At 53.4% G+C, this 14,207-nt stretch overlaps 3 protein-coding genes across 3 annotated transcripts; all 3 read left to right on the top strand.

Annotated features, from left to right (window-relative positions):
* Positions 1–577: 577 nt before the first annotated feature.
* Positions 578–3,229, top strand: J4E78_011066 (uncharacterized protein; the record flags this gene model as incomplete). The annotated part of the gene is made up of 2 exons (XM_049371638.1): positions 578–1,600; positions 1,649–3,229. The coding sequence occupies 2 exons, from the start codon at positions 578–580 to the stop codon at positions 3,227–3,229; spliced, it is 2,604 nt and encodes an 867-aa protein (XP_049216653.1).
* Positions 3,230–7,242: 4,013 nt separating this feature from the next.
* Positions 7,243–8,358, top strand: J4E78_011065 (uncharacterized protein; the record flags this gene model as incomplete). Its single annotated transcript, XM_049371637.1, has 3 exons — positions 7,243–7,479; positions 7,541–7,976; positions 8,033–8,358. 3 exons carry the CDS (start codon positions 7,243–7,245, stop codon positions 8,356–8,358), a joined length of 999 nt encoding a protein of 332 aa, XP_049216652.1.
* A 2,545-nt stretch (positions 8,359–10,903) lies between these two features.
* J4E78_011064 (uncharacterized protein) lies at positions 10,904–12,361 on the top strand (the record flags this gene model as incomplete). Its single annotated transcript, XM_049371636.1, has 1 exon — positions 10,904–12,361. The coding sequence occupies one exon, from the start codon at positions 10,904–10,906 to the stop codon at positions 12,359–12,361; it is 1,458 nt and encodes a 485-aa protein (XP_049216651.1).
* Positions 12,362–14,207: the final 1,846 nt, after the last annotated feature.

Here is a 14,207-nt window from a genome sequence, read left to right as displayed (position 1 = left end):
GGGGAAGGGGGGGAAGGAGGGGGAGGTTAGGGTGGATGGGTTGGCGGAGGAGGAGGTGATGAAGAGGACGGAACTGAGGGGCAGGATTGTGGGGTGAGATAGGAGTGGAGGGGAGGGGAGGTGAGGTGAGGGGAGGTGTGTGACATGGACGGTTGAAAGGGCGCAAGATGAGTAGGTGGTTAGGTGACTGGGTTATGATGGATAGTACGAGGCAGGCTATAATGATTTAGCGGTACATATGTTCGAAGACGAGAAGGCACGCATATCTGTTCCATTTCTGCTGTCCCTGTGTGTAACGTCGGACATTACTATTTCCAGATAGAGGCAAGAGAGGTTCTGCATCCCCAGCTGACCCCTCCGCCACTAAGTCCTGGCTTGTATCTGATAGGGTTGAAGTTCATAGAGAGCGACAAGAACGTGCTTGAATGTACGATCACAATGCTCGCGATGAAGGAAACGTGGAGATGAAACAACGATTGTCGCGTCATGATCCTCCGCACAAGGCGCTAAACGCACCACGTGAACACCCGTTTTCCTCCACGCGTCGCGTCGCCCAACCCACCTCCACCAAAGTACAATGCCCAACACCAACGAAACACGAGATTTCCACCACCCATACACGCCCTACGACATCCAAAATGAGTTCATGGGCGCTGTCTACACGTGTCTGGAAGAAGGCAAAGTCGGCATCTTCGAGTCGCCGACCGGAACCGGTAAATCGCTGAGCTTGATCTGTGGCTCCATGACTTGGCTGCGCGACCATAAGCGACGGAAGTTTGAAGAAGGCTTCACGGTAGACGCAGCGAATAGCGATGAGCCTTCGTGGATTGTTGAGCACGCCCAGAAGCAGCGGAAGCAAGAGGCGCTGAGGCGGAAACAGGATCTGAATGAGCGTATTGCTAAAGTTAAGGCGAAAGAGAAGAGGGCGAAGGAACGGTATGAGAGCGGCGAGCCCAAGTATAAGAGACAGAAGACTGCGGCAGGGGATATCGAGAACGACGACGAAGCTCAGTTCGCTTTGGATGATTACGAAAGCGATGAGGAGTCTCACAAACGAGCAAGAGCCGGCGCGTTTGACGAGTCTGGACTGTCGGCAGAGACCCAGGCTTTGATGGCATCGCTCGGGTACAGCGCTGATGCACCAAAAGATGACGACGGAGAGGCGCCCGACGAGACGAAGATATTCTTCTGCTCGCGAACACACTCTCAGTTGACGCAATTCTCTAGTGAGCTGGGGCGCGTGAAGATGCCGCCTGCCATCGCTCCGGACGAGGATGTAAGCGGTCGTGAAATCGACACGCTTGTAGAAGACGTGAAGCACCTCACCCTTGGATCAAGGAAGAATCTCTGCATCAACAGTAAAGTCAGCAAACTTGGCAGCGCCACGGCCATCAACGAACGATGTCTGGAGCTACAGCAAAATAGCAAGACTGAAAGCCGGTGTCCGCATATGCCGACCAAGGAAAGCGAGCCGTTGGTCAATGACTTTCGCGACCATGCGCTTGCGAAGATTAGAGATATCGAGGACTTGGGGGTGTTGGGTAAGAAGCTGGGTGTATGTCCATACTATGCTTCTAGACCCGCTACCAAGCACTGTGAGGTAAGTCGACTATCTTCCTGTCGTGTGTTCATCTGCTGACAAGCTCAGATCGTAACGCTACCTTACCCACTACTCCTCCAGCGCACAGCACGTGAAGCACTCGGCCTCTCCCTCAAAAACCACATCGTTATCATCGACGAAGCGCACAACTTGATGGATGCCATTGCAGGCATCTACTCCGTATCCGTAACCCTCGATCAAGTACAACAAGCGCGTGCCCAACTCACAGCCTACCTCCAGAAATTCCGGAACAAGCTCAAAGGGAAGAATCGCGTGTATGTTGCCCAGACAGTCCGTATCTTGGACTCTATCATCGCGTATCTGCAGTCCATCGATGCCAACGCGAAAGCGGCAGACGGCTTGGCAGACATGGCTGCGATCATGTCTGGGAAAGGTGTTGATCAGATCAATATCTACAAGCTTAACACGTATCTCCAAGAAAGCAGACTGGCGCGTAAAGTAGACGGATACACCGTGTTCGCCGAGCAAGCGGAGAGTGGAAGCGCGCAGAAGTCAATTGCAAAGTCGGCCAGGAATGGTCCGCGACATACTGTGCCAGTCCTGATGAACGTGCAAGCCTTCCTCCTGTCATTGATGAACCCATCCAGCGAAGGCCGCTTCTTCTACGCAAAAGAAGAAGTCTCAGGCACCACGCTACGATACATGCTCCTGGACCCAACCTACCACTTCAAAGACATTGTCGAAGAAGCCAGGGCAGTCGTACTAGCCGGCGGCACCATGTCACCAATGAGCGACTACGAGCAGCATCTGCTATCGTACCTGAATCCCTCAAAGATCATGACCCTATCCTGCGGCCACGTCATTCCGCCCTCGAACCTCCTCGCTGCACCTATCGTAAGAGCTGCAAGCGGCGCTGACTTCGACTTCACCTTCGAGAACCGCAACAAAGAGAAAACGATGATCGATCTCGGCACCGCCATCTTGACATTCGCTCAGCACATCCCCGATGGCGTGGTCGTCTTCTTCCCCAGCTACTCCTTCCTCGACGCTTGCATCGCAGCGTGGAAGCGCATCAAGCCCGCGCCCTCCACATCCACATCCACATTCTGGGACAAATTCACACGAACGAAGCCCGTCTTCCTCGAGCAGCGCAGCCAGCAACAACCGTCTACCCAACCCCCACCATCCAAAGAAGCAACCGCAGACTCCGTCCTCACAGCCTACAGCACCGCAATCGCATCCGGCTCCGGCCGCGGCGCCCTCCTCTTCGCCGTAATCGGCGGCACCCTCTCCGAAGGCATCAATTTCAGCGATGCCCTTGGCCGCGGCGTTGTTGTCGTTGGTCTCCCGTTTCCTAATCCACACTCCGCGGAGTGGAAGGCGAAGATGCAGTATATCTCCGCGAAACAGACAAAGAGCGGCGGCGACGGCAAGGCTGCTGCGCGCGAGTTCTACGAGAACGTCTGTATGCGCGCGGTTAATCAGTGTGTGGGCAGGGCGATTCGTCACAAGGGCGACTACGCAGCCATCTTGATGTTGGATAGACGGTATGGAAGTAAGAGGATTCAAGACAAGTTGCCGAAGTGGATTCGGGCGAGTTTGACGGGCGGGTTGGGGGTAGGTGATGTGGGGGGGAGGTTGGATGGGTTCTTTAAGGGTAGGGTTTGAGGGTGTGTACAGCGCGACGTTGGTGTGTGGGATTTTGGGGGGAAGCTTGATGGGTTCTTTGCCGGTAAGACTTCAAGGTATATAGCGCGACGTTGGTGTGAGGGATGTTGGGGGAAAGCTTGATGGGTTCTTTGCCGGTAAGACTTCAGGGTTTACCGCGCGGCTTTGTTGGGATGATACGAAGATGACTGATCATCGTACGTGTGCTTTGGTATCTTCTTGGTTTCATTGTGTAGCGGTGTAAGACAGCCTTGCGGCGGTCAGAGTAGAGCTTATACAAGTAGACGCCGTTGCTTACGCTAAGGGTGTAGTGTACATTGATATACCCCGACGTCTACATCCATTTCTACACCATGCACAACAAACTTCCGCCATCGCAAAACATACCAAAAAGCGGTCTGACCCAAGAGCGTACTCTCTTCTGCGTTTCGCATTGTAGAAAGACTTGGGTAGGGTTGAAGCGGCTTCGCCGGGTGTAAGCCCGGAGTTGCCCCCGGATTCTAGTCCGACATAGCGCGGGCTGGCGTAGGTATGCTTACACCTCGTCTCCTTGTGAAGTAGGGTATAGACTTTTGAAATGAGGCCTCTCTCTCCCTCTTCTTGAGGCCATTGGCGGATAGTCAACCGTGCACTGTCCGGCGGATGCTGTGTTCGTCCGGTGAGGCGGAAGTTCACGGTGTAGAGGCTGTAATCAAGCTTTACACAAATGGAAAATCGTTGCTTAGCACTCTCTGAACACGAAGCTGTATACCCATCGGTAGCGAGAGATGTGTATATAAGACCCGACCTGACCACCTCATTCAATTCATCGGACAGATCCAGCATCTTCATCCACCAACACCACAACGTTCACGCTCCGCAAAAGCACCAACACCTACCTTCCACCCTACCAGAAGGCAAATAACACTCCCACCTATTCCATCCCCCTCCATCTCCACCCCACCACTAACTCCACCCAGCCCAAAATGCGCTTCCAAATCCTCCCCCTCACCCTCCTCACATTCACCACAACCACCCTCGCCTGTTACCAAACCTCCAAGTGTTCCGCGCCCAACGGGCCCGACATCGCCGTTCAATCCAACGGGCACAACGACCCCGAGCACAACCAAGCGCAATTCACCGTCGCTTTCAAAGACGGGAAGTATGGGCCAGACACGTTTGCGGGCATGGTGAACCATCTGCGGTGTGATGTGGTTGTGAAGATTAAGAGCCCCGCGGCGAATGATGCGTTGCAGTGCTGGATTGTGCCGCCGGGGGAGCAGTGTAATTTGGATGTTAGTATTGCGGGGATTTGGTGGAGGCAGAGCTGTACTTCGTAGAGGCTTGGTGTAAGATGGAGCGGAAGTGGAAGTAGATGAGGACCGAATGCAAAGATCATTCGAACTTGGAATCTATATTTTCCATTACACATTGCGCATCTGAGCTTGATGCTGCTGAGAATAATGGATCGCTGGCCGCTTCCATTACGGCTCGGTAGCCAGCTTAAACTTTTACTCATTCAGATTGATGTATATTCTTTCTAAATCACCACGAAGATCAACCCCTTCCATCATGCCAAGGAAATTCCTGACATCATGTCAAGAGTTTTCTTGGCAAATCGAGTACACGCAGAAGGTCTTGGGGCGTCAAGGGTATGCAGCGGCCGTTCAAGCAGTCAACGCACGCGTGATCGCACTCTAAAACATACAGCTGGAACGCCTCTAGCCGTGCACCTTGAACACATTGGCTGAACCGCCGTGCCGGATAGTACTCGACCAACTTGAACCAGGACTAGATCAAATCACCACTAACGACAGCCCCCATACAGGAAGCCTTGGGGCGTTAACCGATACTGTAACTATCTGCCAATGAGAAGGCAGATGTATCCAGCTCGATCAATGATGTCGTTGCAAAGAGGAGGAACATAGATCCCGATCGGGGCTCTTTTCCGCTAAGCTTACGTCCCTACGTTGTCGCTGTGCGTTGGGGAAGTGGCTGACTTAGCGTATACAGGGACGCGAAAGTGAATTGAGTTGATGTTTTATCGTTAGCTCTGCACTACGATTACAGGAAGACGTGCGTTCTCGAAAGCAGTCCGCAGCCCATAACAAGAGTTCAACGTCGAGGGGAAATGATTTGCTGCTTGGAGGTATGTGTTCTTTGCAATGACAGGGCCGTTGGAAGTTTAGTAGCGGAGACCTTTTGAACAAGACCGGGTTCAACTTATACTGACACACCACACTCCAGCGAACAACATCAAAGCTATCGTAATCATACCGTATACCAAAGTACTATCTTAATAACTAGCCTAAACTAGGACTAGACCGCAGTCAAAGTCAAAGGCGCACTCTGTTCATTCTGGATTCAACTTATTCATCACGAAGATGCCGTTTTGCTTAGATGCATAGCCTCACCGCAGAATACTAAACGAGCATCTCTCACGAATAGAAGCGATAGCGCAAAAACCCACCCACCGGACAGTAGCAGCAGCAGTTGGCAGACGGAGCAGAAGAAACGCCCTTTAGCGCACCACACGGCAGCCAGGCTCCGCGCGAGACTTACCGGCAGCGTGGGAGCGCGCGCAAGCGAACCAAGGGCAAGAAGTTGCGAAGAGACGTGCAGCGGAGCTTCAGCCTCGGTCGTACTTAGATTGTTCTAGCTCTACCAGCAGGACGATGACTGGACGGACCTATTCTCTGGTTGGGTGGACTGATCCTCTCATTCGCTGGTAGATACAACACCCAGGTTCGCTTACTGTAATGACGCCCTGGCAAAGCAGAGTGTCGAGAGCCCCACTACCGTCCGTGCCAGGAGCAACCATACATGGCCAATCACCGACATTCGAGCGTATGCTTTATGCTAACCGCACTCTCCGGTGGAGGCACCAGATCAAGCTGTTGTATGAATTGATCTCGAAAGGCGGTCGCGTCAAACATCAACCGAGCCTTCCATCTTTGCAAATTTGTCCACTCAAAGAGCTTTTATCGTTCAGTAGTACTCATTTCCGTCCCAGATTTTCAGAACGGTTGTGGAATACGAGACCCAACGATGGGTTTTAACGGTAACATACTCTCAGCCGCGATCTATGGCTGTGCGCTTATAAGACTCGATAGATACTGTATCGCAAGATGTACGCGCTACCACCTCCGGATGGTCGAAAGAAGCCATCTTTACACTCCTAAGCGTCTTCCTCACCGTACTATTCGCCGTAGCCGGAATCGCATTTCGATACTACATGCGAGAGGGTGTGCTAAGGCACCAGGGATCCAGACAGCGTAAGCGTGTAGAAGCGGGTGAGCAACACAACGAGGTTGAGGTGTGTAATGAGTACTGACAATCATCAGACGAGGAGCGCAACACCGGGCAGACATCAAGGCCCTCTTGCTGGGTCGAACTGGCTGAAGCCAGGCGCTATCAGCAACAAACATATACTGCCGTTTCGAGGCTGCGAAGAGGTCCCAGGTCGTGATCGTTATATGAAAAGCGATACCAGTACGGAAATAAAGGCTGAATAGGGCATGATATTATAGTTCGAGTAGCCCTCGGAGGATGAGTAGGAAGGAACTGAACATGAGACGCGTTGGGAGGTCAAAGGTGGCAGGGCATCGGGCTTTATGATAGCGAACAATCGCGGAGGCTGAGAAACGTTTGGGGCTGGCAAGCACGATAGATGTGCTGAACGTGGTCGCAGGAAATGTACAAATGTTGCGCTACTGCCTCTGCATGCTTGAATGACGATATAGTCCTCTTCGTTAAGTACGTTCGTTTATGCTTGTCGCGGGGGCTGTCGAGCAGATACAGTGGAGAGATGAAGGCACTATTGCTCGTCGTGATGGAAAAGTTGTGCGATTCAAGAAAGACTTGAAGTGTCGTAGGTGTAATGGCGAACGGATCGTCTTGGGTGAACGGCAGATCCCCATCACCCACGTGCCCTCGCGTCGCGCTAACCCAATGTGACAACCCGGCCCAAGCTCTTCTCTTCCCCACACGCATGTGCCGACGGCCCCTTGACGCGTCGTCACCGTGCCAGCCCAATGGCCCCCGATGTAGCCTCCATGACCTCGACGCCCTCCACGCCTGCCTTGAAGCCATCGCAGAAACCCTCGTCCGGGCCCAACGTCCTCGAAGTCGTCTTCGGCTCGCTGCTGATACAGCCCTGGTACCCGTCTTTCTACCCGGAGGAGCTTGTAGGCCGACGCGTAGAGCGGCTTTATGTGTGCCAATGGTGCTTCAAGTATAGCAAAGAATTGGTCGGGTTTATTGGGCATCTGGTAAGCTTTCGGATGGACAAACACTGTATGAGGGTTAGATTAGGAAGCTGATAAGTGGCAGAAAGCATGTCCTCTGCGCAATACACCCCCGCCGGGCGTCAACGTTTATACGAAAGATAACTACTCCCTTTACGAGATCGACGGCGAGAAGCACAAGCTCTACGCACAGAACCTATCTCTCTTCGCCAAGCTCTTCCTCGATACCAAATCCGTCTTCTACGACGTTACGACATTCCTATACTACCTCCTCGTCGCGCACAACCCCACACCGGAGATACCAAACACCAGTTTCGGTGACGATGTAGAGGCGAGTGGAGTCGGTGCGCAAGGGCAGGTCGTGGGCTTCTTCAGCAAAGAGAAGATGAGCTGGGACAACAACAATCTCGCATGCATCCTGGTGTTTCCGCCGTGGCAGAAGCAAGGACTGGGGCAGATACTCATGGGCGCGAGCTATGAGATGAGTAGACGAGAGGAGAGGCTGGGTGGGCCTGAGAAACGTAGGTCGACGTTTTGTCCGCGTATGGTAGCTTTGCTAACTCTACTACTACTACAGCGCTGTCGGATCTCGGTCGCATCGCATACATACATTACTGGTCGCAAACGCTTGCGCGGACGATCCTGGCTTGCCCTTCTAAGAAAACACTTACAGTGCAAGACCTGCGCGAGAAGACGTACATTGTGCCCGAGGATATCATTGCGACATTACAGGCTATGGACGTGCTGGAGCAGAAGAAGAAAGGAGGTGCTGACGCTGTCATCAATAAAGCCAGGGTAAGGGCTTGGGCAGATACACACAAGGTGGACCTGAAGGCAATTCCGGTCGACCCTGATGCTTTTGTTGCGAGGGAAGTGAGCCGAAGTGTGAGCGAGGAGTCGTGAGGCTTGTAGACGGAGTAGATGCAGAAGTATGAGATACCCAGAATCTATTAGTTTGATTGAGCTCGAAAAGCCGAAGGAGAGGCATCTCTGTATTGCTATTTGGGACGGCCAAGTGAACAGGAATGTCACAGTCGTTCTCTCGTACCCGGAATCGATCACCCGCTCGTTTCTTATATGCCACCTCTACCTTCCCTGGAGTGTCGACTTCTCATTCACCTGTTGGCGCACATCACACTCCATAGTCTACCACTCTTTTACTTGCTCTCAAAAATGTTTAGTCTCACGTTTGTTCTACCATATATTCAGCATGGTAATAAGTCCGATACTATAGATGCATGGGTGAAACTTCTAAGAATAAGATTTGTCGATCAAGATCAACGGTATACGCGTTCCATTTTCGTGGCGTCGACGTTTCCCCTGTTCTTGGCTACAATGCTTGCGTACAGCACTATGGTGGATGATGTTACTACGGAACTTTATCGTAAGTTCAGCTCCTGTCAGGCAGGCAAAATCGCGGGGGTTGTTTCAACACCAGCGATCATATGATCTGGATCTAGATGAGCATATTCGACGAGATGGACCTGGAGGGGAGCCGATTGTTATGTGTGGCCAAAGGTATGTTTGGCATGTCGAAGACGTAAGTGGCAAGGAATTAGTTACACCACTGTTTCCCTCCTAAATTCAATATCGTGTCTATGCTCTTACGTTGACAGAATTTGGACACAGCAATTCTGAACCTAGCATGTCTACCCAAAGAGGCGACATGGACATACCTGGAAGCCTTTCTTTGGGGACCGCCATTAGCAGCTGCGCATCAATCCATACACAACGTGCATCAAAAGTACCAGACAAAGCCCTCTCCCCACAGCTATTTCCATTGTCGTACCTCTGCTACATCGTCGTATACTCGACATACCGTCGAAACGCCAAAGACGTCATGCATGAGCACGTCGGTCTCCGAATCTACTCGCCTTGACAAGTTGAAACTTGGCGCGTGGAGTAAGCCCTCCTTCTAGAATTCCCAAGCCTGATCTTTGCCAGGAACCCTAGCACGGGAAAGAGTCAAGATGCGAAACGCGAGAGCGAGCAAGTGGAGTGAACCAGATAGCAGAACCGACCGTATTGCTCACGCTCGACAATCCTGGTTCGGAGTTGCAGTAGCTCGTTGACGTGGCAGTGACTGAGCAGCGGAGGACCATGGTCTCGTTAACGAACCGCCCACGAAACAATAGCAAAGTGCTTCACCACTGGACAGAGTTTGGCATGCAAATGCATCATCACGATGCGAGTCGACGGATTAGACAGACTGTGGAAGCGTGGAGGAAGAAAGGGCACGCGGTGATGGTGGGCCCACATAGTGGGGTATCCGATCGCTTGACGGGCTCAACGGGACGTCATTGGGTACACGCGCGGCACTTCCGGTGCACACCCGGTCAGCTCTGCCAACGTTAACTCGCAGCATGCATGCGCAAGGCGGTGACTGAGTGGCTGCACAATATTCCTCGTGTGTCGTTGCTTCTTCCAGTTCAACATGCGTTCTCCTTTGTCTTCCCCATTCCACATTCTGACCTACCGCATTGCCCGTGGTTATGGCGCACACCAGGGTACAGATTCAGCAGGCCTTGAGGCGTACCACGACATCCACACGCTTTGCGAGCCTTGTGCCGTTCAGCCTCTAGAGTCGTACAACGTGTGCTTGTAATCGCTTCAGCATGCAAGGAATCGCGCACGAAAACGTCACGGGCTGTCTATATTCATCTTTTTTCCCGCACACCCCATCACCTACACTCCCCCGCACCGCGCCATCGCACACCCCCCAGTACCAGATCTACTGACGCAAGCGCCACCGCTCTGCTTACACAGCTGGACCCTGTAAACAATACGTAGCATGGTGGGTAGACAATATAAACACGCTCTTTGCCTCTCTCTGCCCTGAACTACCGTATTGCTTTTGGAAACTGACGTAGATATTTCCGATACTTAGTCGGATCCTACAGCAGCAGCAGCCTTTGAGGGCGCTGGTTCACCTCCTCGACAGCGCAGTCCTCCCACAGGCAATCCGAAATACCACTACGACGGCCTCCATGACATAGGCACGAGTTCAGCTACTAGTGCACCACACACTAGACGTCGTCCATCACGCACCAGTTCGGGCACCAAGGGTTCCCCACCTTCGGCCTCACCGCCACGCAGCGACGACCATGACGAGAGCGAGCAGAGACCTAAACAGCCTCGCAACACTCTGAAGAAGCTTCTAAGACGCGACTCACATCATACCGACACTACTGGATCGAGTTCACAGGCCAAACAGGAAGAGTTAGATGAGGAGGGCAGTAACGTCGGCTACATGCCCCGGCTCGGTCAGATAAGAGAAAGCAAGAGTAAGGTCAGCACACGCTCAAGACGACGAGGGAGCTCTGCCGTTGGTGCTCCGGTCGATCCGCGGGTTCTCCGCCGTCGGCATACTGGGGACGACGCCGCGAAACGCTCACACGCACGTGGTAAACACAGCTCTCTGCAACGGCATGCGGGGAATATGGCCAACATGTCAGATCCCTCTCTGGTCTCGAGTGTGACGCAACAGTCAGATGCTTCGGGTGGCAGTAACTCCACGGTGATGCAGAGACCGTACGGCGGTTATAGCCAAGTCGCCGAGTACCAAGAGTCTAAGGAAAGCCAGAGTCCGCCCGCATCCACGGCGATGCAAAACATCACGTTCAACAACATGGATGCCACCCAAGCGGGAGTGTTTCAGTTTCTACAATCTGAAGATACACCTGGAAGTCCTACGCCTACGGACCTTCAGGCTATGCCTCCGTCGACTGTTGCCTCGTCATCTTCTTCCTCGTCAGGTGACACTCAGCATGACGATGGACGATCATCTGTGGCAGCAGATTCACAGCATCCTGACTCCGCCATGACCTCGCCAGCCTCCACGCGCCGGTCCCTCCAGACAGCATCACACCAACCCAACCAGGACTATCGTTCATTCAAGAAGCCGTTGTACGCCAGTAGCTTTGTGCATGGCCCTGGGGATGACGTCGAAGCCAACCAAGAAGAGGGCAGTGAAGAGGAGAGTGAAAGTGGATCAGAGAGCGATGAGGAAGTTAATCAAGGAAACCAGATGCCCAACAAACAGCCGGCAGTAACGACCCCTCCTCGAGCTCCGTCGACGACGTCTCATCAGAGTGATCCGCACGCCAGACGTCTCAAGCAGCAGGAACGCGAACTTGCGAGCCACATCTTCCAAAGGCCACAGCCGAACGGAGACTACCAATATGGCGCAGAGCAACACCCCTACGGTTATCCACCGATGCCGATGTACAACCAGCAAGGCTATTCTGGTGCATCTCCAGCTCCAGTGCCTGCGGCAATCAGTTCCCCACCAGCATGGGCACCGATGCCTTCATTCCCAGCTCCGCTAGCCATAGGATATGCGCCTCATCAGTCCCCGGAAGCAGTGCATGCGCATCCACTATCGATACGGCCACCTGACGGCCAGCTCCAGCACGTGCCGCCACCTTTCACCCCACATCCAGGGCAGCCGCCACTCTATCAACAGCACGCGCCACTGCCCAACCAGACCCGACAAACGGTGGTGGGATATGAACTCCTCGCCAACGAGCTTAGCGGATCGACTCAGCCCAGCTCTCACGGCCGGAAGAATCTCGTGCCCATGTACCGAAAGTTTGAGCATCTAAACCACCGCGTCTTGCTGCACCTCCAAGACGAAACGTGCGAACTCGAAGAAGAGCTGCGTCACCTAGACGAATGCATAGCCCAGATGTCGCCTCGAGATGCGTCAGGGTACGCGTACCCTGCGTCGCGGCGGGGTGATGCACGCTACGGAAGTGAAATGCACTTCAAGAGGACCGAACTCCTGGGGCGCATTTACCAGAAGCTAGAGCAATACAGTAAGTTGTGGCTAAGCCGGAAGCAACGAGTCGGAACGCCATGTCAACATGGGGATCGTCGCTGCTACCGATCAAGAGTGTTCCGCTGACTCGGTACAGACAAGGCTTTATCTTCGTTTAGCAAGCTCTCCAAAAGTCTCGATCCCGCGTCTGCGGAGGATATCACAGCCTATCGCGAGTGGATGGATGAGCATGACCCGATTAATGAGGAGGAATCCCAATTTCTCGAGGAAGACGCCGACCTAGTCACTCTTCCGCGGAAAGTTCCTTCTTCCTCATATTCTTCTCCTTCCAGCACGGCAGCTCCGGCTGCCGGCCAAGATCAGTCAGCAATATGGTTTCCACTAACCCTGGTACTACCCCTCATGGCGTTTGCGATAGTCCCCAGCTTGCTCGGACGGCTCCTCGTTATCGTGCTTATCGTTGGTGCGGAGCTAAAGATGGTCACGTCGACCCCTCAGCTCAGGAATATGCTGTCTACGCGTGAGTGGGCTGCGGCAGCTTCAGTGTAAGTCCTCTCTCTCTCTTTCTCAAATTCCCGCCCGCGACGCAATATCGTCGACGTCTGCACCGTGACGTCTACATGCTCAAACGGGCAAGACGGGCGCGTGGGGCGAAGAAACTCTCACCCCGTTCGGAAATTTCCAGGACATGCTTTCGGACGGAAACATGTCAGAAACGTCTTTTTACCCACGCATTATCCGGTGCCTTGGCCGGTTCCTGAGGCGCGCGCGCGCGGGTTTGCCTGCAGTTGGTGAGATAGATGACGAGGCTAACGCAAGCAGCTATTTCGGGGTGAATGTGCTCCTCGCAGCCGTGGTGCGCTGACGGGCGGGCTGAAAAGGTCGCTTGACTCGCAGGGCACATGCAGGCGCGCGTGCATGCGAGGTGGAGGAGTTTGGCGGCCACGGCGCCATGATCGCCCATGGTTTTCGCGGGCGCACGGGCCTATTTGCAGGCGGAGCAGCCAGCGCAAGGCGCGTCAAGGTGTCCAGGTACCGTATGCTTCCCGCACAGCGAGTCTGACCGAGGAGATGGGCATGCAAAGTGTGGAGTCTTCGGTTTCTCGGTTTCCCGTTTTTTCTCGTTATTACTGCAGTTTTTTTCTTTTCATGGTCTTCTTCTGGCGTCGCGTTACTGTACGAGATGGATGCGTGTAAAGTGCTGTACTATATGGTTCGCAGGCGTTCACTCTATTGCCCGGCACGGCGCGGCGCATAGTCATGGGAAAGAGGGTGTGAAGTGTGCATGCAGCGCCGCTCACTAGAGATATTGGAGATTCGGCTCCATTGGCGCTCTCACCTTGGCCCCAATATTTTTCTTCGGGTCTTTTTGCTTTGTGGTCATCTAATGGTAAACTGTAAACTGTAAACGGTAAACGAGGCCCGGATATGCTGTCTCCCGCCAGCCAGTAGCGGCTACCAAAGTACTCTATCCAAAGCATGTGACATGAGTCGCAGGACTGCCCGCAGGATCAGTTCAAATCTCCAGTTCTGAAGGAAGCGAACGCGGAGCGGGGCAATGGCGTGATGAGAATGCTGCAGGTGATGGACAGGCGGCGGGAATGTGACGGAGTCATTTATAGACACTGTGCAAGGCTCTGCAAGCAAGTGCAAGTACGGTTTGGGCAGTTGTTCCGCGGCGATCAAAAGTCTTGTGGCGCATTGTATTGGTATGGCGGTATTTGATCATCACGTCGGCGCTAGGACGACATGGCTATCAGCGATGTTGGAGCATTACATTGCGATAGTCGTCGTTGTGCAGCACTGTGCGCCACGTATGTTTCGAAACTCTTTTGCAGCGGGCGGACAAATGGCATAGATCATCGGACCGAGATGAGATGGTGATGGGTTGATCGACGACGGATTGCAATGCTGCATGTACGGTATCTATGCAGAGTAATCATGTCTGGTAGGATTGTAGGAGTCGATGGCG

This window comes from Alternaria triticimaculans (genome assembly GCF_023758025.1).
Source record: "Alternaria triticimaculans strain BMP 0046 chromosome Unknown scaffold_61, whole genome shotgun sequence".
NCBI classification, from domain to species: domain Eukaryota; kingdom Fungi; phylum Ascomycota; class Dothideomycetes; order Pleosporales; family Pleosporaceae; genus Alternaria; species Alternaria triticimaculans.
The sequence above is the reverse complement of the archived record's forward strand: the minus strand, read 5'-3'. Positions and strand labels throughout refer to the sequence as shown.